Source organism: Manis pentadactyla, chromosome 5 (genome assembly GCF_030020395.1).
Source record: "Manis pentadactyla isolate mManPen7 chromosome 5, mManPen7.hap1, whole genome shotgun sequence".
NCBI lineage: Eukaryota > Metazoa > Chordata > Mammalia > Pholidota > Manidae > Manis > Manis pentadactyla.
Genome location: NC_080023.1, coordinates 95694639 through 95719100, shown reverse-complemented (window position 1 = coordinate 95719100; position 24462 = coordinate 95694639). Strand labels below are relative to the sequence as shown.

The 24462-nt window shown below is 36.9% G+C and overlaps 1 protein-coding gene across 5 annotated transcripts in view; it reads right to left on the bottom strand.

The window, feature by feature from the left end:
* The window catches only part of ANK2 (ankyrin 2), a 323577-nt gene that overhangs the window by 242393 nt on the left and 56722 nt on the right, over positions 1-24462 (bottom strand). Inside the window, exon 1 of one of the 5 annotated variants that reach the window (XM_057502550.1) lies at positions 15552-16266. The exons of 3 other annotated variants lie outside the window; for them this stretch is intronic. In XM_057502550.1, the coding sequence (XP_057358533.1) occupies positions 15552-15680 (129 nt within the window). In that variant the 5' untranslated portion in view covers positions 15681-16266. Of the gene's footprint in view, positions 1-15551; positions 16267-24462 lie in introns of those variants that run through there. One more of the 5 variants, XM_057502563.1, reaches the window with a different exon arrangement.

Sequence of the window (24462 nt, the reverse complement as noted above, 5' to 3'; positions counted from 1 at the left end):
CTTTTCCCCTAAGATTGGGAACAAGACAAGGATGCCCACTCTCCCTGCTTTTACTCAACATAGTACTTGAGGTCCTAGCCATGGCAATCAGACAACACAAAGAAATAAAAGGCATCCAGATCGGTAAGGAAGAAGTCAAACTGTCACTGTTTGCAGATGACATGATATTGTACTTAAAAAACCCGAAAGAATCCACTCCAAAACTACTAGAACTAATATCTGAATTCAGCAAAGTTGCAGGATACAAAATTAACACACAGAAATATGTTGCTTTCCTATACACTAATGATGAGCTAGCAGTAAGAGAAATCAGGAAAACAATTCCATTCACAATTGCATTAAAAAGAATAAAATACCTAGGAATACACCTAACCAAGGAAGTGAAAGACTTATACCCTCAAAACTACAAGAAACTCTTAAGAGAAATTAAAGAGGAGACTAATAAATGGAAATTCATCCCATGCTTTTGGGTAGGTAGAATTAATATTGTCAAAATGGCCATCCTGCCTAAAGCAATCTACAGATTCAATGCAATCCCTATCAAAATACCAACAGCATTCTTCAACAAATTGTAACAAATAGTTCTAAAATTCATATGGAACCACAAAAGACCCCAAATAGCCAAAGAAATCCTGAGAAGGATGAATAAAGCTGGGGGGATCTCACTCCCCAACTTCAAGCTCTACTACAAAGCCACAGTAATCAAGACAATTTGGTACTAGCACAAAAACAGACCCATAGACCAGTGGAACAGAAAAGAGAGTCCAGATATTAACCCAAGCATATCTGGTCAATTAATATACAATAAAGGAGCCATGGATATACAATGGGGAAATGACAGCCTCTTCAACAGCTATTGGCAAAACTGGACAGCTACATGTAAGAGGATGAAACTGGATTACTCTCTAACTCCATACAAAAAAGTAAACTCGAAATGGATCAAAGACCTGAATGTAAGTCATGAAACCATAAAACTCTTAGTACAAAACACAGGCAAAACTCTCTTGAATATAAACATGAACAGCTTCTTCATGAATATATCTCCACAGGAAAGGAAAACAAAAGCAAAAATGAACAAGTGGGACTGTATCAATATCAAACTAAAAAGCTTCTGTACAGCAAAGGACAACATCAGCAGAACAAAAAGGCATCCTACAGTTTTGGAGGATATATTCATAAATGACATATCTGATAAGAAGTTGACATCCAAATATATAAAGAGCTCATGCACCTCAACAAACAAAAAGCAAATAATCCAATTAAAAAATGGGCAGAGGATCTGAACAGACACTTCTTCAAAGAAGATATTCAGATGGCCAACAGGCACATGAAAAGATTCTCCATATCACTAATCATCAGAGAAATGCAAATTAAAACCACAATGAGATATCACCTCACACAAGTTAGGATGGCCAACATCCAAAAGACAAACAACAACAGATGTTGGTGAGGATGTGGAGAAAGGGGAACCCTCCAACCATTGTGGAATGCAGTACAGAGGTTCCTCAAAAAGCTAAAAATAGAAATTCCATTTGACCCAGGAATTCCACTTCTAGGAATTTACCCTAAGAATGCAGGAGCCCAGTTTAAAAAAGACATATGCTCCCTTGTGTTTATAACTGTACTATTTACAATAGCCAAGAAATGGAAGCAATGTATGTGTCCATCAGCAGATGAATGGATAAAGAAGATGTGGTACATAATACACAGTGGAATATTATTCAGCCATAAGAAGCAAACAAATCCTACCATTTGCAACAACATGGATGGAGCTAGAGGGTATTATGCTCAGTGAAATAGGCCAGGCAGAGAAAGACAATATCAAATGATTTCACTCATCTGTGGAGTATAAGAACAAAGCAAAAACTGAACGAACAAAACAGCAGCAGACTCACAGAACCCAAGAATGGACTAACAGTTACCAAAGGGAAAGGGACTGGGGAGGATGGGTGGAAAGGGAGAGAGAAGGGGAATATGGGGCATTATGATTAGCACACATAATGTAGGGGTGTGGGGCACAGGGAAGGCAATTATAGCACAGAGAAGAAAAGTAGTGACTCTATAGCATCTTACTATGCTGATGGACAGTGACTGTAATGGGGTATGTGGTGGGGACTTGATATGGGGGGAATCTAGTAAGCACAACTTTGCTCATGTAATTGTATATTAATGATACCAAAATAAAATTTAAAAAAAGAAAAAAGTGGAAAAAAAGAAAATTTTTTTGTCCCATCCTTCATAATGTCTTAATTTCCTTGTTAATCTATGCAATTGAGGAGCACTGTTCACAAAATGTTAAAAGCTCTGGTTGTTTGATTTTGTAACAATAGTCTTTGGTTGGTACAATTTATAAGTTGCCCTAATTTTAGTTTAGGATACTCAAATAGTAATTACATGTTTAGAATCGGTGGGGTATCTTCTGTGTGTCAGGCAAAGGTGCTGTGGTACACGAAGAATGTCAGTGGTCATTATGGGCACTGCAAGCTGGTGAATCCCATGAGACTAGGGCACACGCTGTTCCAGGCAGGACACTGTTCTCATTTTGTGCATTAAAACTCTGAAGCATGCATGTTTAGGTAAAGAATCTAAAGTCCTCCTTGGTAAACATAGTTATTTATCACTACATCATATAGCCATTTACACAGAGAACATGCAAGAAGCATTAAGAGAAATACTTGTATGGTCTCAGATCACCGGTCAAGTGCTCTACAGGAGGTTGTTGAACATATATGTTCCACTTACAATACCATTATACATTTGATTGTAACTAAGAAATTAGTGTCAAGTGTGAAATCAACATTACATATCTAAATATTTTACCAAGTTAGACTGAGGTAGGTAAGTGAATTATTAAAGGAAAGAAAACAGAAAAATTTTACTGAGTTTGGCCATGTGGTGTAAAACTTAACTAAAAGGAGAAACAGAGTGCACTTTGGGGAAGACCAGGGAGTGATTCATTAATTGGGAGAGTGTTATCTGTATATGAAAAGCAGCTGTCTGATCATGAAAACTATTAGAGAATCAAGTATGGTTACTAAAAGAGAGAGTTAATCCTCATGGCAAACATGGAAAAAAGACGACTCAGTGCTACATCATCACCAGTAAAAGAGAAGCCACATATTGCCCAGTTTCCTGCACAGATTCAAGGTATGTCTTAGTTCAACAAAGAAGCAGAGAAGTAAGGCAGTTATCCAAGTAATTGAAACCAAGTAAAATTATAATTTTACACACTTACAGGAAGCTAAGAGGTGCTCATCAAATATTAGTTGCCAATGTTATTTTATATATTACAAATTTAGTATCACCAATAAATAAAAATACTTCCACCATCACGAGAAAGACAAAAAGTAGTTTTAATTATCACTTTACTCAAAAAGGATTCAAGAATTAAAATGGAAAAAAAGATTTGCATAGGTGCCAATACCATCTGTTTTAAGAGTGCAATATTCAGTATAAGGGAGGCATGATTCATAAAGACCAACTTCAGGTATTTGAAAAATACAACTATTGTGAACAAAATACTGTGCTGATAGTTTTGGTTATATCATTCAATATACTATACAGAAGTTCTTTGCATGTGCCATTTCTTTAAATACTAATTTATGTAAAACACTGCAGAAGTACATTTCAAACAAACTCGAATTCTGTTTTGCATTTATTACCCCCATTGTACCCTTAAAATAAATCATTAAAAATATCATATTAAATTTAACTTCCTGAATGTGTCTGGGAGCCCAAGAGAGAGCAAACATTATTCTCTGACAACTTAGACACAATCAGTTAATTTTTACTGAATTCTGTAGTTCAAAACAATTCACTGATAGAAATTTTTACAGTTCAAACAGGCTAGATTGCTGGTTACCTTTGTGATTTTATATTTGTTATAATTTATATGATTTCTTCTGGATTTGTTAATTGGAATTCTTCCTACTTATTTATTCACTTATTCAATTATATTTCTTTTAATATGGACTCATGGGTATTTATTTTATTTATGAGTTATAATTCATTACTTTTATTATTTATTTTGTTGCTCAAATGCCTCTACAGTAGGTCATTGGGAGCTCCTTCAGGTTGACATGCCCTATTATTTGTTGAGCACTTTCTCACTTGAATTAGCCATTTTTCCAAGGAGTTCTTGTTCCTTTGGAAACCATTGGAAAATGATATTTAGAAAAGATCTGGGCTTTCTATAACATCTGCTTATGTTGACAGACAGTAACTACACTAGTAGGGGTGAGGATTTAATAATATGCATAACTGTTTAACCACAGTATTGTATACTTGAAACCAATATAGGATTGTATATCAATGATACAATAAAAAAATAAAGCAATGTAAAAAATTTGAAAAAAAGAAAAGGTATGGGCTGCATACGTTCATTGTTACTGAAGCACTATTGCTGCCAGCCCTGTTCAGTGAACAGACCTAGGAAATATATGTATGTGCATACACATACAACACACATCTCTATATATTTCTCTTAGTGTGTGCGTTTGCGTGTGTATAAAACAATGAGTTCACACTGATAACTTCAGGGACATTTTTAATCCTTTGAATATATTTTCTTGTCTCCTCCCACATGAAAAAAAGGTGATATACTAACTAATATTATCATGTGCATAATGTTTTCAAAAACATGGTTTCATTTCAGTCTTTACAACTACTCTGTTTTATGTACACATATATAGTTAATTATGAGAGCTTATCATTATTAACCCAGATTTACAGAAAAGAAAACCAAAGCTGCGGATCAAATCACTAAAATGTGTTGGAGCCTAGCAGGATTCCAACTCTATATTTCATATGTCTTCCATATTCTGAAACAGAAAGACAAATAATGTTGTCTTTTACGTGGCAAGTCTCCGTATTTATGTAAGAGAGACATCACCTTGCCACTATTTCAAATTCACCATATATAAAGTAATGTGTTTTTGTATTCCCCCTGAACTGCACTTAAAATGTCTGATTTCTTTCAGTGACACCACCATTTTTTTTTATTAAGTATCACTGATATACAGTCTTATGCTCAGGTTTCACATGTGCAACATTGTGGTTACTACATTCCCCCCCCATTATCAAGTCCCCCACATATACCCCATTACAGTCACTGTCCATCAGCATAGGAAAACGTTATAGAGTCACTACTTGTCTTCTCTGGACACCACCGTTTTTTAATAGCATTGAAATGTACAACCTTAAAGTCATTTTTATTCACCCCTCTCTTTTTTTCCTATTCTCATCTGAGTGCTGATATCCATTCTGTTTCCCTCCCCACTGATTTTCCTATGCAGCTCTTCCAGTCCAAGCTCTGTTCATCTGTGTTAGATTACTTCAGTCTCCTGGGTGACCTCACTAGCTCCACTTCTTCCCCATAATTTAATATCATCACAGAACCTTCCAGAGTTTCTGATTTTTGGCTTCACTGAGTGCAGTGAGCTCTTCCTTGCTCTAAGGTTCTCCTCTGCAGCCAACTTTATTTCCAACTATCCACCAGCTCCTACCCAGCCCTATCACTCTGGTCATGTCATGCCAGGCTGGTCATCACTGCCTATGTCTGTCCTCTCAAATACTCTCTCCACCTAAGCCAACCTTAACTATCCTTCCAAGGCCCAGATCAATAAAAATAAAAAGCTTTTACACCTAATCTAGCACTGTCCTCTTGACATTAACCTTAAATAAATACCTGTCTGGAAGAAAAGTTGCTTGAGAGAAAATATTTTTTTAACTCAACCAAGAACATCTTTACCACTCCTTCATTAAAATTTAGCCCATAGTGGTTATTCATTTAATAATTATTCAATCCAAGGAAGTGAAATATCCTGAATTACATTATATGTATCATATACATCTGAACTCACAATGGAAATGAAAGAATGATTGATGGAAATGAAGAAAGATTTTTTTTTAATCCAACATAAGGAAGAAGAGAAGTGAACAAATACAATCCACTTAGGTTGACCCTAAGTGGAAAATGTAATTAAAACTAGAAAGCATAAATATCTGAGTTTTTTAATTGAGTTTTATAGAATTTTAAAGATTATTAGAATGATTAAATTGTTTTATAAGCTCTTATATGATTTATAATAGAATACATAATTCAGAAGGCTCCTGTGTGAAAGCCAAATGCAGTGATTAAAGAGGCATACATTTCAGTTATCAAGCTTCCTTCAATACCAAAAAAATTATCATATTAGCTTATTACAAATTCTTCTTTCATTTTTCCAGAGCTGTTTTCTAGTGCAAAACACAGAAGTTCTAAAACACTGCCTCTTGTATTACATGGCTGAGTCTGAATGTTTATGTTCTATACAAAGCCCCTGATAGGCTTTGACGAAGTTTATAGCCAGAGAATTGGCATCTGCCAGTTGGTCTTCCTCACCTGCCTTTTCCGCATTAACAACAACTTGTACTTTCACAGATGTCTTTTTCTCCCCCACCCACACCCAGGCTTTGCCTCCCATCCCTCAGAGCCCACAGTGAATCCCCATGTTTTGTAGGTGACCACCTGAATCAAAGCTCGCCCTTTCCTAAGTGACCTCTGTCTTCAAAGCAGTTATTGTTTCCAGGTAACTGGTTCCACTTATACTTATTGGTCTCAGTTGTTTTGGGATGTGACCTGGTTAAATTAAGCATGCTGGCCCAATTTGAAGCAGGAACTGAAAATAAGGAGCAAGTTTATATGTCTACCCGAGGAGGAGTTAGGGGATGTCTTATTTTCACTGAGCTAAGTAAGCAGCAGAATGGTTTGAGAACTGCTGAGGTGTAACTGCTATCAGCTCTTGTTCATCTTAGCACCTTGCAGGTCAAAGGCTGCTACCATTACTGCCATGGATCGTTATAAAATGATTAACAACAGCATTACTGTATTTCTCTGTGGGTTTATAAGTTGTGGTACTGTCAATACACAGAAGATCTAATAGAAAATAAGAGAACCACATAAGCTCATTTCTGCAAACTGACTTAAAGTCACTATCTGAAATAGAAAATAAAAACAACTGCACAGTTCCAGAGGATTACTTCATTTTCTGTTTATCCTGCCTGAACCACCTCCAGAAAATTTCAAGTACCACAACAGGAACTATTTCCTTCCATTACTTATTTTGTCAGATAATAAAACCTTGCATCATATATATGAAAACAGACAATCACCAACCCAATTTAATGGCCCACATAACATTTTATTCTTGTTATTTGTGAAAGTACCTATCACCCCAGGTGGTCTGAGAGCTCCCTGGATGAAGGCACAGAGTCTGGGACATAGTGTTAGCTCAAAAAAATCCCTATTGAATGAAGAAAAACTGGGAAATTCCTCTGAACTATCTCAAGCACTTATAAAAATGAGGAGAAGCAACATTAAAAATGGTGCAAAATCATACAAAAACAGAAAGAATTATAACGGTTCATAGATCCTTAACATTTTATAGGTGAGTAAAGAAGTTCAGATCAACTGTCTACCCAATGCCACATTTAGTAGACAGAATTAAACAGAGGCTTCCTGATTTGCTTTTATGGAGCTTTAGAAGTAACTGATAATTTATGTAAATGTCAGTTATTAAATTAATAAACAGCTTTCTGGTACATTGCCTTGTTCTTTAAAACCTTAGACCTCACATCCACTCTCAATTGTGCAGAATGTCTCGAAAAAGTTGGCAGCAAGCAGAGAAGGACAAGTACCAAATGATTTCACTCATATGTGGAGTATAAGAACAAAGGAAAACTGAAGGAACAAAACAGCAGCAGAAGCACAGAACCCAAGAATTGACTAACAGTTACCAAAGGGTAAGGGACTGGGGAGGATGGGTGGGAAGGGAGGGATAAGGGTGGGGAAGAAGAAAGAGGGCATTACGATTAGCATGTATAGTGCGTGGGGGACACGGGGAGGGCTGCGCAACACAGAGAAGACAAGTAGTGATTTTACAGCATCTTACTACGCAGATGGACAGTGACTGTGAAGGGGTATGTTGGGGGGACTTGGTGAAGGGGGGAACCTAGTAAACATAATGTTCTTTCTGTAATTGTAGATTAATGATACCAAAATAAAATTTTAAAAAAAAAGTTGGCAGCTAAACTTGGTTTCAAATGCAAAAGTAATATTTGATCTCTATTTTAATAAAAAATTTAAAATATATCCTTAGAGTTCTGTTTGCACTGTTAATATTTTTTAAATTTAACCTACAGATTAAATAACTCCCTGAAAAATAGACATCCAAAAAAAACATTATTACTCACGTACAGATAGACAAAGAGAGGTCACCGGCAGTTTTAATTTTAGCCTTTTTTTAATAGACAAGCTATAAGCATGTGAGTTAAAACTCATCATTAACATGTCTCTGAAAAATATATTAAAGCCAAGATATATGTTAACATGAAGTTATTAATGTGACATAACACTTCTACCAAATAAAGATGAGATTGATATATTTATCATTATTGTTGCTCCCCTGATATTTATCTTAATACTACAAGTATTGTTTTCTATTGAGGTGTTTCCCATGATATAAGAAGCATAGTAATGATATACAATAAAGGGATGTCTCTAGAAAAAGACTGGGTTGGATTACAGTGAAGCTCTAATGGGAAAGAAAAACGGCAAACTACTAATGAAGCAAGGAAAAATACAAGGAGTAACTCCCACTGAACATGTTAGAAGGTCCATTCCAGAAATCTGTACAGCCTGGTAGGGACCCCCTTTCTGGCTACCTGGGCAGATGCAGTAAATCAGGATGAAGGAAGAGAGTGAGAGAACAGCTGGGAAAATGTTCCTGCGAAAAACAAGAACATAACCAACCAACCAACCCAGCGACAAAAAATCCTTGCACTATAAGAAGTTGGTGAGTTAGAAATATTAGAAGGAAATATCTGAAGAATTTCAGAAGATAATTCATCTGAGTTGCTTAACCCTTCTTCCTCTTCCCCTACGTTCATACCATTTTGTATAACTTAGAAGAGATATGGAAAAATCTATCAAAGTCAAGTACAAGAACAAAAAAACGTTGTTGATTTGTGTTAGAAGTTTCAGAAGTGCCAGCATTTCTAAAGGTTCGGGATCTCTAAGGCTGCTAAGTTACCAATTAAATCCCCAGGCCATTTACTTGACTTTATTCAAAACAGCACGATCTGTTTAAGACCTAACTTTTAAATCACATTTTAGTGGCTTTCCTTCAAAACCTTAGTTTAGATAACTCCTGGATCCATTCTGAGCTTAGTTATGTAGAACTCACAAGCCCCATTTCTGAAGATGATTCAATTAGGGCAGAGATAGTCATATTGCAGACCCTGAAGCCTTACAACTTACCTCTTAAACACTGGTTTCCTGCTCTCCATGCTCAGAATTAATTAGTTATTATATAGACCAATTAGTCTCATTAAACTCTCAAAAAGTTGCCAGTGTTTCCTACCTACACGTGGAAAATTTTTCTCAATGGCAATTTAGAGTTATATTGATCATTATATGTAAATCTGTTATTGCTACAAATACAAAGATGAACTAGAGTAGGTTTGCTGAGGGGCTAGAAATATTTATTACAATGGTTTCCAGTTCTAGTTGGTATCACGAGAGAGCTTTAAAAATACATAGATTATGGTCTCCTTTCCCTCCTAGTCTCCCCCATAAGACTCATTTATTAGGAATGGGATGGAGCCAGATGCCTCTGATGAGATTTTCCACACTATACATTCAAAATCACAAGTCACCTTTGGAGCAAAAGGGTCACATTCAAATAGCTGAAGATTCCACTACCAATTTATATAGAATTCCAAAATGTGGGGATTGCCTTCTTTGTACTATTCTTTATTTTAATATGTGGTGTCTCAGTCACTGAGAAGTGTTCTTTGTGAAGGAGGAATTATTTTGAGAAATACAAATGAAAAATGGTGACAAATGAAAAAATATAAACACAAAAAAATCATTAAATATGGTATAAGTAGAATTCTTAACTTCCTTGTATTTCCAGAGCCCTACAATACTTCCACAAGTATTCTTTATGATGTCAAAATATACTGTAAATATCATTACTTTTTCCCAAGTGACTAACAATGTAATTAATAAAAGGTTGATAATAAAGGACAACTACTGATTCTGATTTTTTGAAGATTAAAACATTTATATGAAATCAAATTAATAGAACAAAAAAAGGGAAATATTACACTGGGTTGTGTCTAATGATTTTATATTCCAAAAATAAATTAAATTCCCTCAGAGTAGTAGCTTTTTTTATATTAGGATTTTAACAGTCTTCTTAAAAACTTATCTCAAGCCATATAATTGGGACTATTTTTGCCACAGCGCAACAAATTTGACAGCCGTAATCCTAAGCTAGTACTTAGTCACCCACTCAATAGTTGAAAGAGGTTCTTTATAATTAACAACTAATAAAAACTCAGACTGTCAATGCTGGCAAAGAGTGTCATTAATCGTGCAAGTCACTTATATAAAGATAATTGTTCTAGCCAAGAAAGGGTTTGTGAATTGAACTAAGAAAAGGAGATAGAATGTTAAAGAGGAAGAAAATGGATTTAAAAAAATAGAAGCCTACACATGTACATAGATTTGCCTGGATATATTTACCTAGACTCAAAAGGGACAGCAAATCAACAAAACTTTCAAGTTTTCACTCATAAGTGGACAGTAGGACATAAGAGCAACCATCCATATAAAGCTCATCACATCAGCCATCTACCCTATCCTTAGTGCGGTTTCTGGAAGTACTGACATACTGATGAATGGTTCATAGGAAGATATACAAAGACAATGTGATATGTCTTAAAAAATGTTATTGGAATTTTCCATATTTGAAGAGTTCTAGAATGCATTATATTGGACCATACTATTCTGTTATGATTTGTATTTTTAATCACATTGTACTTAGTTTGATGCCTAGAAATCTTTGTGCTCTTGGCTAAATGTTGCTATTCTCAGAGTTGGGCTTCCCTTTGAAATAAGGCTGCTGAGTGCCTAAGCATGAGACTCAAAGGCAGGAGGGATGACTGGCCTGTCCCCTCTTCTACACAACACGGTCACCCACAGAACACCAGGGGAGGCAGGCATAGCCAGCCATTATATTTGATGTTTATTTAAAACTCATTCTTATAACACAATGCAAAAGCTACAGAATACATTCCTCCCCACACTTGCAAATAAATGTTCTTCCATTTTAACAAAATACACTAATATGATAACTTTTAAAAGTTATCTCTTTATGTCCCCTTGCAACTTGGTGGTAATTCCATGATATACACTCTATAAGTATTCTCACTGTCATCAATTTAATAACCATGTGGACAAGGAGAATATGGTGGGGGGAGTCCCTCAAAGGTTATCCTAGAAATAAAAACTCTTGTTCCCTCCAAGATAATAATTATGTAAATAAAAAGCAAAAGCGAAGAACTGATCAAACCCTTTTCTATAAAATTCAACGAAAACAACTTGGAAAAAAGTTTGCTTTTATTTTCTACTTAATCCCATGCAAAAGTCACTTTTTGGTGTCAGTTTAATAAATGTAAATATGCAAATACATTTTTAATTCCTAATAAAATTGTAAGAAAGAATGAAAATTTTTCAGTTTATCATTGACAGCAATTGCTATACTAAAGGAACAAATGTTGATTTCTGATAGTTGGTTTTCCAAGAAATCTAATGAAATATTTAAGTACAATGACAGTATTAACCTTAAACTTATATAGTTCCCTCTCAAATATGTTATTTATTCTCATAGTAACTAAGTTGCTTTCAATTTTAGGAAGGTATTTCAGAGGTGAAGATACTGTCACCCTGGCAGATAAAACAATTTACTTAAGCTCTACATTCAGTGTAGGTTCAAGACCAAGAAATCCTATTACCCTTTTTTTTCCCTCAATGAAATCTGAAGCCTGGGTTCAAATCCAAGCCCTGCCACATATTAGTTGCATATATGATTGAGTTCCATAACTCTGAGTCTCAGTTTCCTTGTTTATGAAATGGAGAGAATACCTAATGTATAGGACTGTCATTCAGAATAAACAGTACAACATGTATAAAGTGCCAGATACGGGCCACATTGGTACTCAATAAATATTATTTATCATAAATTTTTCTTTTACAGGAAATATGAACCCTGGCATTTTTAATAGTACAAATTACAATAATAATAAGAATTTCTTAGGCATTATGATGCTAAGAACTAATGTTATAAATTGCCTATTACATCATATAATTCCAATGAGTGTTGTTGACATTATGATGTGTTGGAGAACAATTTGTTCAGGCTAGAAATGGAGAACATACCTATTTATTTGAAAATAACTGGTAATCGCAACTTTAAATGAGGAAGATCATTTAAATAGATGCTTACTTTCAAGGATGGGATTGTTTTGGGGTTTTTTTGCTGATTCTTTGTTACTTTTCCAAATTAAAAAGAGTGCAGTTGAGAAATAATATGTGGTTGTGGAAAGAGTATTATACTCGAAATCTCTTTCTAGAACTAAGTCTTACAAGTTTGTGAGAAATCATTCCTTTTGGCATCTTTCTCAAGTCTAAAATTCTCAGATACTAGTGTTAAAAACTGGACATATAAAGAAATGACTTAAGTTAATGTAAGTTAATAATTAGAACAAGAATATCCTCTTATCCCTGAGAAAAGCTAGAATATCAATATACTCTTGAGTAAATAAATGTTAAATCAGTCTGTTTTGGCTAATCTTAATTATGGTCCCTTTGCTTAAACCTTAGTTTTATTCTAGCTCTACCACAGTATGAAACATATACAATATACACTTGGTACATACTGTATTTAAATATTACCAATGCAGATTATAGATTTAAAAAACCTGAACATTTTTATTCTAAGATAAATTCTGCTTCTAATGAAGTTGAAATTAGGTCCTCTAGTATGCAAATAGAGCCATTTTAAAAAGCTACACCACTGACAACCTGGTACAGGACTTATAGCCAAGCATGCAATGTGTTTCAAGTTTACAAATAATTTAATTTTATTTAAAATGTATGCATTATAAAATAATAATGTAAGATACTTCTGGTTAACAGCAAGTTTACAAAAAAACATTAAAATAAAAACCAAATATGAAGCTGCCAATAATTTTTATGTCAATAAAATCTTTTCAAAATCAGCTTACATATTTGTTCAAACTCCATAGTTGGTTTGTATCTGCATTGGGGCAGATCTCTGAATTCTGTAAACAAACAGCTTCATTTGCAAGACACTGTACAAATACATTTGTAAACCATACAGTCTGTCATCTCTACAACGGACGGACGTATTACTTTATAGTTATAAAACAGCATCAGCAAATAAAGTACAATAATTTCCAGATTACTTTCTGGAGATGACGTTCCAGAGGGCCACTAATAGGCTACCATCTTTTTTCATTTCTTTATGAACTACTTACTATCCTATATCCTTAAGGAATAATAATGAGGCAAAATTTTCTTCTCTCAAACCATATTTTACAATTGGCTCAAGTGGCTGTGTGTGTGTGTGTGTGTGTGTGTGTGTGTGTGTGTGTGTGTGTGTGTGGCAGGGGTTGGAGGGGGTAGTGGGGAGTGGTGGTGATGGTGGTAAATGTATTTAGAAAATAAATCTGATGCAGGTGAAAAACCAGCCACTCTTTTAGTATTTGTTGTGCTGCATAAATACCTATGTAATGTCACACACGTCTGAAGTAGGAAAGGGAACCAGATCAATCGGTATGTATTTAAAAGAAGAACAAATAGTACCTATGCCTTATTATCTCTATTTCTCCTGGTCTGGTTTAATATTATCTAAATGTGAAGATCAGATGACCCACCATATGACTACATTATTACCCGATGATTTTGCCCACCGTGTGGATTCCAGCTAAAGTGATGTGGCATCCAAGCAACTGAAGTTCTTAATATCTGTTGGCACTTTCCTATTTTAATCATGTAGTTTTTCAATTTCAATGAATTACAGAAAAACGGGGAAAGAAATCAAACTAGATACAGAAACAAACCAGAGTGAGGCCAAAAGATTTTCCAGGTGTATGCATGGTATTCTAGCTAAACAAGTCATGAGGTCATGACTGAATGCTGAATAAGTACTCCTGGCCAAGAAATAATACACTGTGTTTGGGAGAACAAGGAATAAAAAAGATATAATCACAGGAGGAAATGCTTTATGCAGTAAAGTTTCCACTTAGATAATCAAAGACAACTGCAGAAGCTGTCAAGGAGGAAGCCAACTCCCACAAAAGAGGCCAATAATACTTTTGATATTATAAAAAAGAATTAATGAATCCTTGAAACAAGGCCTTTGAAAGATCAGACAAGCAGATTTAAAGTTTTCCCTAAAAGGGAAATTATAATATACTGCTACTTTCATTTGTGTTGCCTGATAACAGTCATTTGATCTAACTAGCGGTGAATAAGTAGTAAAACTGAAATGTAATGAATCCCTGCACAGTAAGATCTCAACTTCATGTGGGTACTCAAGTGTCTTTACAAAAATGAGGCAAAGATAACGTCCCCCAAGTGAAAAGGTAAACATATCCATTATTGAAGGGAAAAAAAGTCATTGAGCATATGGATTATTAAGCATATGGATCCCCAGTGCTATACATCCCCAGTGCTATACATCCCTAATCCCAGAGCTATGTTCAACAACAGCTTGTATACAAACCACTATTTTTTTATGCACTGCTAAATGTAATATGCCATTTATCATCTTCTGAAATTATTCAGTGACCTACTTTGTTAATTAAAGCATTTACAAAGATCTTTCCTTATGGACAACTCACTGGCTAAATGAATATTTCAGTTTCACCAAATTGTAGGATTATTTTGACTTTAAAGAAAAAATATATTTTAAAGATAGAAAGAGAGAGACAATTTTATAGTTTAAAAGAATGGGACCCAAGGTTGTGTCCCATTATTTAACCTTGGTCGTTTCATTTAATTGTTATAGACAGAGAAGCAGCATTGTAAGATTAATGATGAAAACCAAAAAATTAAGTAATTACAATTAAAATTTTAAAGGTGCAGAGACACAGTTCACTGCACCAGTATCTTCGTGCTGTTTCACATAGAATAGTGACAACCTTCAGAAGGCAAAAAAAAAAGAGTAAATAAAACCTGTGGTTTACTCTTAACCAGAAATCCACATCAGATCATAGAGTCAGTGAGAAGGCTTGGTGCTAAATAAAGGTCTAGTAGTAGAGATAAGGAACAAGACCAGGAAAATACTTTAACCCTCCAACCATAAATCAACCCCTTCCTTCTTCTATAACAAGTGTTCAGAGGCACTTGGAGGAATAAAGCACCGGGCTTTGAGACTGAATAACGGTAATTGAGAAGAACAGAGAAAAATGAAGTGGAGGTATTTTTGCTTTGCTTGGTTAAAGCAAAGAAAATTGCCCTGCTCTGACATCTCCTCCCAATGCAGCAAATTTAGGAATGAGCTATATAGGCTGCATACCGAGCTTGCAAATGGTGCAGGGGAATGATGGAGGGAAGGGAGGATGAAGTTGCCAGTTCTGAGGCTGATGGGTCGACACAGAGTCACAGGGGAAAAGGGTTAAACGGAGGCTCCCCATACCTTTCTTTTCCGCTCCATCCGTTCCCTGGGGATTTTCCGTTGTTTTTTTCTCTCTCTCTCAAGATTTTTTTCCTTTTCATCCAGTTCAGCTTCTCGAACTTTTTTAATAGAAGCTGCAGCGTGAGCCATTTTGCAAAGGAAATCAGCAGAAGTAGTTGCTGCAGTTCAGTTTCCAGTCCCCAGCAACCCAGGTGATTTTAGAGCTAGATGGAGATGGGATTTCCCCCACCAGGGCAATGGCTGGCAGCCAGAGCACTTACAAAATGATCTCCTCCGCCCCCGAGCTGGGTCATAATCTTGCTGCGGCACCCGTAATTGAGCACAGCGTGCCAAGGCCCCAGGGCAGGCCCCCAACTGCTCGCACCTGCGCGCACGCGGGCAGAGGTGCGCACCCACCCTCGGAAAGGGCCCCACCGGAAGGCGGAGCACTAGACTTGAAGCTCTTCTGCAGTTGGGTGGCCACAAGTGCAGACAAGCATCCTGCTAGTTGAAAAAGCCTTCGTTAGCCACACATCAAGGACTGGAATAGTCTTCGGGGACTCCTCCAGACAGTCTGTGTCTTCCGACTGGAGCCAGGAAGAGGCCACCTCTGAGGAGCTGCTGGGGGGTGGGTAGTGCACTGCCGTTTCCAGCCACACCTCTGCAGGGTGAGAGGAAAATGGTGCAGTCTCTCTGAACGACTCGCTGCCGAGGCTGCCGCTGTTGCTACGGCTGCTCTGCTGCAGCACAGGACGTGAATTCCTGCCTTTTAAATCTCTCAGCCCTTCCCTGTCCGAGTTTCATTTGTTAAAGAGAGGAGTCAACGCTGCCGTGTGGGGAGATGAGCACAGCTGGAGTTACTTGTCGCTCCCAGAGCGAGACAGGGGCGAGCGCCTCTGGGAAGGGCAGGGAGCAGCCCGGTCCTCACTGTCGTTTACAAGAGCCACGGGAGGCTGCATTAGGAGCTGTCAGTGAGCGCTCATCATCATCTGGGCTCCGCCCAGGGTATCCCGGAAGAAAGAGAGAGCCCTTAAAAGCGGGAGTGGAGGGCAGAAGCAGAGAAAGGGAGGCGGCAGGCTGCTAACTCCTACAACCACTCCCCATCACTCTAAGCAGCACATAGGTCCTCAGTATGAATTACCAAAGGCTTTTGTTGAACATCAAATTAACATTAAGGAAAGTGATGAAGTAAAGAAGGATTAATGTTTCTGGATGTTCCTGTATATGTACCCAATAGGGAGATGAAATGAAAGAAGACAGAGGATGCAACTTGTTAACTCAAGAAGAACGCAGCACTTAGCCTGATCCTGAAGAGAAGGATCGCAGGGCGAGGGCCGGCACTGTGCTGGCGCCATGACGGTGCAGGGGTCCCTTAACGTCCAGCCAGCACTTAGTTTCTCATGCATGGGGAGCAAAACTCTGACTTGCATAGCTGAGAATTCATCTAAAATAGACAAATCAGCTTCTTATCAAGTCCTTCATCTGGAAAACCTTGTACATATTTACAAAGTAACACACAAAGACATATAGGCTTCCTGGGAAAAGACAATGTGGGTTTGGGGAGGATTCACATACCTCCTGAACCAGGTGAGTCATCACCTGGCACTTGATATAACTTAATTTAAACCTTTTCTCCTCTGAGGTACTTCAAGATAATCAGCTGTGAGGGTGTCAAACCAGTTATTAGGAATAAAAGTGGTTCAGGGAAAGCAGCAAGTCTGGAGCACATTGTGTTCCTAACACCATCTGGCATTCTCTTGTCTTCTGAATACTCTTAAGTGTTTACAACCAAGCAAGTCTTTCTTGATTTGTGTATGCCCTTTTAACTTAATAACATGCGCCCCAACAAAATGAGGCTGCTACACTAAAAAAGGCCTTGTGACCTGTGTATTTTCTTTAAAAGTAATCATACTGGTCTGAGATTTCCTGTTTGCTGATTTGAGTAGTAGAGCCTGGAATGGGGCGTTTTGAGTGGGTTCCTCCTCCCCAGGCGGACTGACTGCGCAGTGCTGCGCCCAGGCCCTCTGGCCCTCCGGCCCCGGGCGACCTGCTCTGAGAGGGCCGGCCGGCAGCTTCCCTGACAGTGCGGGTGACTCTGGGGCTGCTTCTGGGACAACGCGCTTCCCATGGTCCCTTTAGAAACTCTTCATACTATGGCGCAATATCTTTTGCCCTCTGTAGATTTCGCAAAAGTAAGGTGAAAAATTACAAGCACAGCTAGAGAAGTGAGGAGTTCCTGTGGTCGGAAATAACGTTTGTTTATTTCATTAGCCTTTAATGAGTTCAACAGACCTACTTGTGAGCTCATATAAGATAATTTTATTATTCTCTTTCTTAATGCCTGGAAAATTACACTTTTTAAAAGCTTCAATCTAATAACTTAAAAGGAAGTTCTTGGTCTTAGTCCCCAAGATTCCCTCAATTTTTCTACAAAAAAAGCATGGTATCTCTTTTTGTCACTTGGTCTCATGAAGAAAAGCTAATGAATCAGATATTAGATGTTAATTTGACTAACATATAAACTTCACAAAGCACCGTGATTACCAGTAACAACAATTGCACTACTTTGCTTATATTTTCTAATATCTTTAGACGGAACACAGAAAAGAAAAGTCACTATGTTCTTACAGTTGACACCACTAGAAGGCAAATGACTTGTTCCAGACAGCCTTCAAGGACAGTTTGCCACGGCAGGAGGGCAGGGGTGCAGCGCTCTTAAATCAGTCCGCCTTGCGAGGAGGAACCCACTCAAAACGCCCCATCCCGGGCTCTACTACTGAAATCACAAAACAGGAAATCTCAGACTAGTATGAAGATTTTTGCATAAAATAAACTAATCACAAGTCTTTTTTTAGTGTGTGATTTTTCACTTAGCTTTTCCCCAATCATAGAACATATTGCTCCCACATGTGATAGATAACAACAGATAATCCCTTTTGGAGCGCCAGGCAGATTAGACATTCCTACTCAGCGATAACGCCATCTCTCTACAGCTTATTAAATAGCCATGAGAAATGATTCTATAATCATTCCTTCTTGTATATTTGTGTTGCTCAAACTTTCCTATGATTTCTATTTAATGGAAAAAAAATCACTGTCATTTTTCTGAGGAAACAGAGCAGTGCACAACTCACCTGCTGACCTCTGCACAGACAGGGCACCAGGTTCCACTCCCAGGAGCTCCCGGCCATTTAAATGATGCATGCACCGCATTAAAGGAGTCTTCCCATCAAGCGTCCAGCAGAGATACAATGCTGGCTGAATTTTGAACTTGTAACAAAAGCTGCTTCCTTCCTCAAAGCATCTTGGCTATCAATGGAATAAGCTGTGTCTGCCTTCAAAGTAAGGAACACACTGTTGTTTACATTTAAACTTGAGAGCCAGCATAGACTGCCCTTCAGAGAGGACATACTTCAATTTAAAGACAGAAGAGAAAATGGAGATTTGCTGTCCTAGGTGTCCAGCACTCCATTGATCAGAATCCAAAGAAAATCCTTCTCAGGCACCAGGCATCAGTCAGAGCATCGTTCAATAACTACTGCGCTAGCCATATGCAACTTAATCCCCCTTTTCTTTCCATAGCCTCACCCAGGAGAAAGCAGCTATGCAATTAAACAGCATATATTGTCACTCTACCAAAATGGAGTGTGGGTGGTAAGTGGGAAAAGAAGCAGATGCACTACAAAGACAGTTAAAACATCACCTAGTCAGAAAAAAGAAAAAGAAGGTTCTGCTCACTTGAGCTGTGAGCCAGGAGTTCATTCCACTCCAGTTTAATGGTGTTTATCCATATGTGAGAATCCGTGTGTTCGGAGACCAATGAATGGTCGGGCAATATAACACAAACTGAATGAGTGCCTTCACTGATACATCATCCCCAATGTGTTTTATCTGAAGCCAAATCCAAAAGTCAATTTGATAACATAAAAATTAATAAAGCAGAGCTTGCTAAAAATAAAATAGATCCTACTTTCAGTTGATAATAGTTTCTGTAAGGAGATGATTTGGTTGAAATTAGAATACCCAAATAGTATCTTCCTTCTACTTCTCTGCCTGAGGAGTAGAAGCACGGGCACCTCAGCTCCTCAGTTTCCATAGTTTTGAATGGAGACCCAGAAGCAGACTCCAGATCCCCACCCTCCAGCCTCTGAAACAAGCCCATAGCATTTCTCATGTTTCACAAAAACTTCCGTGCTAGTAACAATAGTAAGCAGACAAGGAGTTTAAAGCTTCCCTCTGAAGACCCCTTTACATAAAGAAGAAAAAGTCACACAAAGTGTGAGTCATTGAAAGCATTTTGTCACCACAAACCTGGGCCCTGTGATGACAGTGAGGGTGGTCAGGGCCTTACCAGCAGCGGCCCAACCTACAAGAGAGGGGCAGAGGGAAGGGAAGGGCACAGAGAGAAAGGAAAATTAAAAAGCCACAGTTCAGAAAGCAAAGAGAGACACAGTCTATCTGTTCCTGTGTCCCCTGACCGCCAGCCCCGACTCCATTCATTCATTCCCAAAGTGCTAACTTACATGGATACAGATGAACTGCATTAATTAGCCTAGCTTCTGTAAACTGGAGTTGGCCTGCGTAAACGGGCTGGATTTGCTCACTGTGAAAATCTATTCTGTCAGAAAACTCCTTTGCTGAGGCTTCTTAATCAAACTTAGTTTCTCTGTGCTCACTTTGACAGAAAAATAAATAAATTCACAGGAATCAGGAAAGCCCCACAATGCTGAAGTTTCTTCCTTTGAATTTACAACGTGTTATCTTAGATTGAAAGTCTAGGAATTCACCCTAAAATGTGCCTTTTTAAGTACTCTTTAAAATAAAAACTTTCTCAGTGTCCTCATCTCATGACTGCACAACTTCTATCTCTGGCCTCATCTTTTTCTCGAGTACAGTTCTGGAGGGCCTAATCTGCCCCAGTCAGGGGGCACTGGGGATCCAGCAGTGAGAAGACAGTCTCTGTACTCACAGAAATGAAAATTCAACCATTGTAAGTGAGCTGTTTTAAGATTTCCTGAAACATCTCAGTCCCTCACTACAATCTACGATGACTATCACTACTAATATTCAGGTCTTGAACAGAAAGCTGCCTAACAATCTTCAAATGCTCAGTTTCAAGTTTCAAACTATTACTAAATATCTTCAAATGTCTTTGTGGGGCCGCAGTCTTCTCATAAATGGACTTTTATTCTGAAAAAAACATACTGATCGTGGATAAGAAAGCCCCATATCCTATTAGGGATGAAACACTGGGGTTAAGTTCTAATAACCTTACTGATGATTCACTGTTGTGTTTTAAAACACATGTAACTTCCCTTTTAAATGTGTAACACCTTTTCATAAAGAAACTCTTCGTGTGTTTCTTAGCCCTTTTACTTTGGTCAAATGAAAAGCATTAAATTGTGGTTAAAATGTGAAAATGCAATCTCCAGCCTGTTAGTCCTAAAGATCCCTGAAGACACTTTGTGTGCCTTTTATCCATAAAGGAATTTTTATTTTTATTTTAGGAATTATATTTTTACTCAGGAATTAAGTGTTAGTAGCTTTAAAATCTCCAAGAGAACAACTTTACTGGTAAGAGAGAAATTTTATCAATACTTGAAAGTTTTACATTACAAAATGTCAAATAGAAGTGCTATGGGGATAGTTTGATAGAATATGTCTTAATTAGACTATGTACAAAAGGAAAAGATTAATTTTTCTTGATTGAAACAAAGCTATTTTTCATTTTTATTCTTTATGTGACTCCAAATTTGAGCAATGTCTTAAAATTTTTATGAAATAATTTATGTTTACATATAAATTTAAGTCTTAAAAGTCAGTAAAGATGGATTTGAATGGGCTATTCTATACTTTTTACAAATCATGAATCATAGCCCTCTTACTAGTATATCTGGCCAGTAAATGATTAGGAAAAATATCTCATTATTTTCAAAAGCAGCAGTAGAAAGATGGGAAAGTGTAATCTACAGTATATGCAAATCTGCCAAAGACTGAACAGCAAACCAATGAGAGATGTCTCATATCTGCGGTTTTCCAACCCAATGCCCTTATCATTAAAACGTGGATATAAACATGTTTACAATTCCAGCAACCAATTCTATACCTCGTAGTGTTTCTGTGCTGTGGATACCAGAGTATATATAAAAGACCTATGAAATATGTTGTCTCAATAACACAACCATTCAAAAAACAATCCCCTTGTGGCTGCACTGTTGTTACCAGAAATCAAAGGGCTACAAACTATAGCTGCTATATCCATGGGTAGTTGGGAATTTGTCTGCAAGTGTAAACATCTGGATTATTACTGCTTCTGGATGCAACCACATTTAGTTAACTGTCTCCCCCTACATGCACACACTGATGTAGAGTTTCCATAAACCATTTTCATTTCTTCACCAAAAGACCTAAGATACTCTTTTTATTGCAACCTTTGTTTAATTGACCTATAAATAAAATCTGTCGCTAGGCAATCAATGTTTCTTGCTTTAGGCATGACTGGCACTTTTCATTTTGTACCTACTCATGCAAAGTCATAGTCCATAAATATGGAAACCAAAGTATAACTTAATGTTTTTTTTGGAAACCACAATTTCAAAGGTAAAGCATGGGCAAGACTTTTCTGGGACATGGTGTTTACATCACTTCTAATCACATCAATCACCAAAAAATACTAAGCAGCTACATACATAGCGTGAGTTCCTAGTTAACAGGAGTCAGGGCATTCAGACCAGCACTCCCACTGAAACAAACTGGGAATGGTGGATAAAATATAACTTCCTCTGAAAAGCAATGAACAGCTGACACGATAATAAGGAATTTCCAGGCAAAAACTGAAGGAAAATGGAACTACTGGGAGATAAACAAACAGAGAAATGGCTTGTTTACTCAGGGTATTCACCTAGAAAATTTAAATTTTCATTCTGAAAACTTTATGAGCAAGAGGGCAGAAATCAAAGGCCAAAGTCTACACAAGGTGAAAAGCCTAATGCGGGGCCTCCACACAATCATGTGAGACCTCAAACACTTACACTCTTAGGCTAAGGGTAGGATAATAAATAACCAGGCCTCTAGCAGATTTACAACCTGGGTTTTCCTGCAGGAATTTCAACAATACTCCAGCCTTGAACTTGGTTTAGGGTGCTCTTCAAATCATTTTTGACCACAAAGCCTGGCAGAAGTAAGTATTTATCTTCTCTGAAAGAGTTGCCTTCATCCTTGGCCTCAAACTATCTGTATAAATAATTTTCCAAGTACAGTGACCAGCATGTAATCAAAGACAACCAAACACACAGCAGAAACAACAGAGTAGAGAAACAGACTTAAAAAGACTTCAAATAACTGAACTATGAACAAAACATTGACACAAAAGGGATGAATTTTAAAACAAAAACACCAGTTCCAGTTCCCCAAAGTAGTATCATGCAGTAGGGAAGTTAACTAATATGACCATTCTGGGCTTGGATTTATTTCATTTGTTTTCTCTCTCTCTCCACCAAGCTACACTAATATGTATAAGAGCAGATAATAACAAATGTGAGATAAATGAGCATTATAAGCACCGAATGAAACAATATGTAGAAACAACATGTACTATAGGATTTTAGAACACTATACTTTTTTCTTAATCAAAAGTTTTGATAACAATACAAATTTTAACAGAGAACTGCCTCCTGAAGCATTTGAGAATTCAAAAATGTCACCAAAATCTAAAAGATAAATAAGATATGACTGAAACAGTAGAACATTTTCACAAGTTAGAAATTTTATATGAAAACCAAACCTTCATGATTTAGGTACAAACTTTAGTAATATCAACACAACTAGCTTCGTAAAATAAAAACATGTGGAGTTTTTATTATTTCAAGTCCTGTGATATACTTATCTTTCAATGTCTTCACAGAGAGCGAATTAGTTTTCTTTCTCCCCTCATTTCTTAAAAGGCATTGAGTAGAAGCTCTCTAACAAAACTTTACCTAACAAATGTCTCCATTCCTTCTATGACTACTGGCTGATGTCTACCAGATATTAAAGTTACAGATATCATAACTTTCTAGCCATTTTATGCTATATGTACATTCTTCTCCAACCAGTAAAGTTTATGCTTACTAAGAACCAGTTATGTTTATTACCAACCTTTTTATCCCAGTTGTGCTTGTTATTGCAATTATAATTTAAATAAATCTTATATTATCCAATTAAATATGAATACAAAACAACTGCTTATGAAAATTAATATGAATGCTTTGAAAGGACTTGGTAAAGATGAATCCCTAACAAATAGTGCTGTTGAATTATAGGTATAGCCGAAACAAATATAAAAGTTTGGGAGGAAGCTTTGGAAACATCTAGAAATTCTACAATCACATTGTTTATCCATTGTCTTTAAGTTTTGACTCCAATTAAAAGGCACCAACTGAAAAATACAGAGGAGATAATACCTGTAAGTAGGTATTATTCACTCAAGAAAGACAAGGCAAAACCCCAAATGGCAGAAAATTCTTAACCCAAAACATTCTGAAACAAAATGTCATGATCCTATATCAAATCACTGGTGAAAGAATTTCAACATATATATGTTTCAAGTAAATAAAATATTTTGTTGTATGGGTCATTGTTTATTATCCACTTTAACCATCTTTTATTTATTAACTGATCAAACAACACAATTTTGAAAATGTTATAAAATTAGAGTTTATTTTGTGGTGAAGAGTCTTGAGTTTGGGTTTCCATTCCAACTCGGGCTCTATAAATTTGGACATGTTGCTTAGCCTTTATAGTCTTCAATCTCCTTTCATATAAATGGGGATAATATCTACATAACAAAACCAAGAGAAATAGCATGTGTAAAACACCTAGTAGGTGCTCACTAGGTAGTAATTCCTATGAGTATTACTCTGAGGGGAAAAAATATGATATAAAAACATGAAGA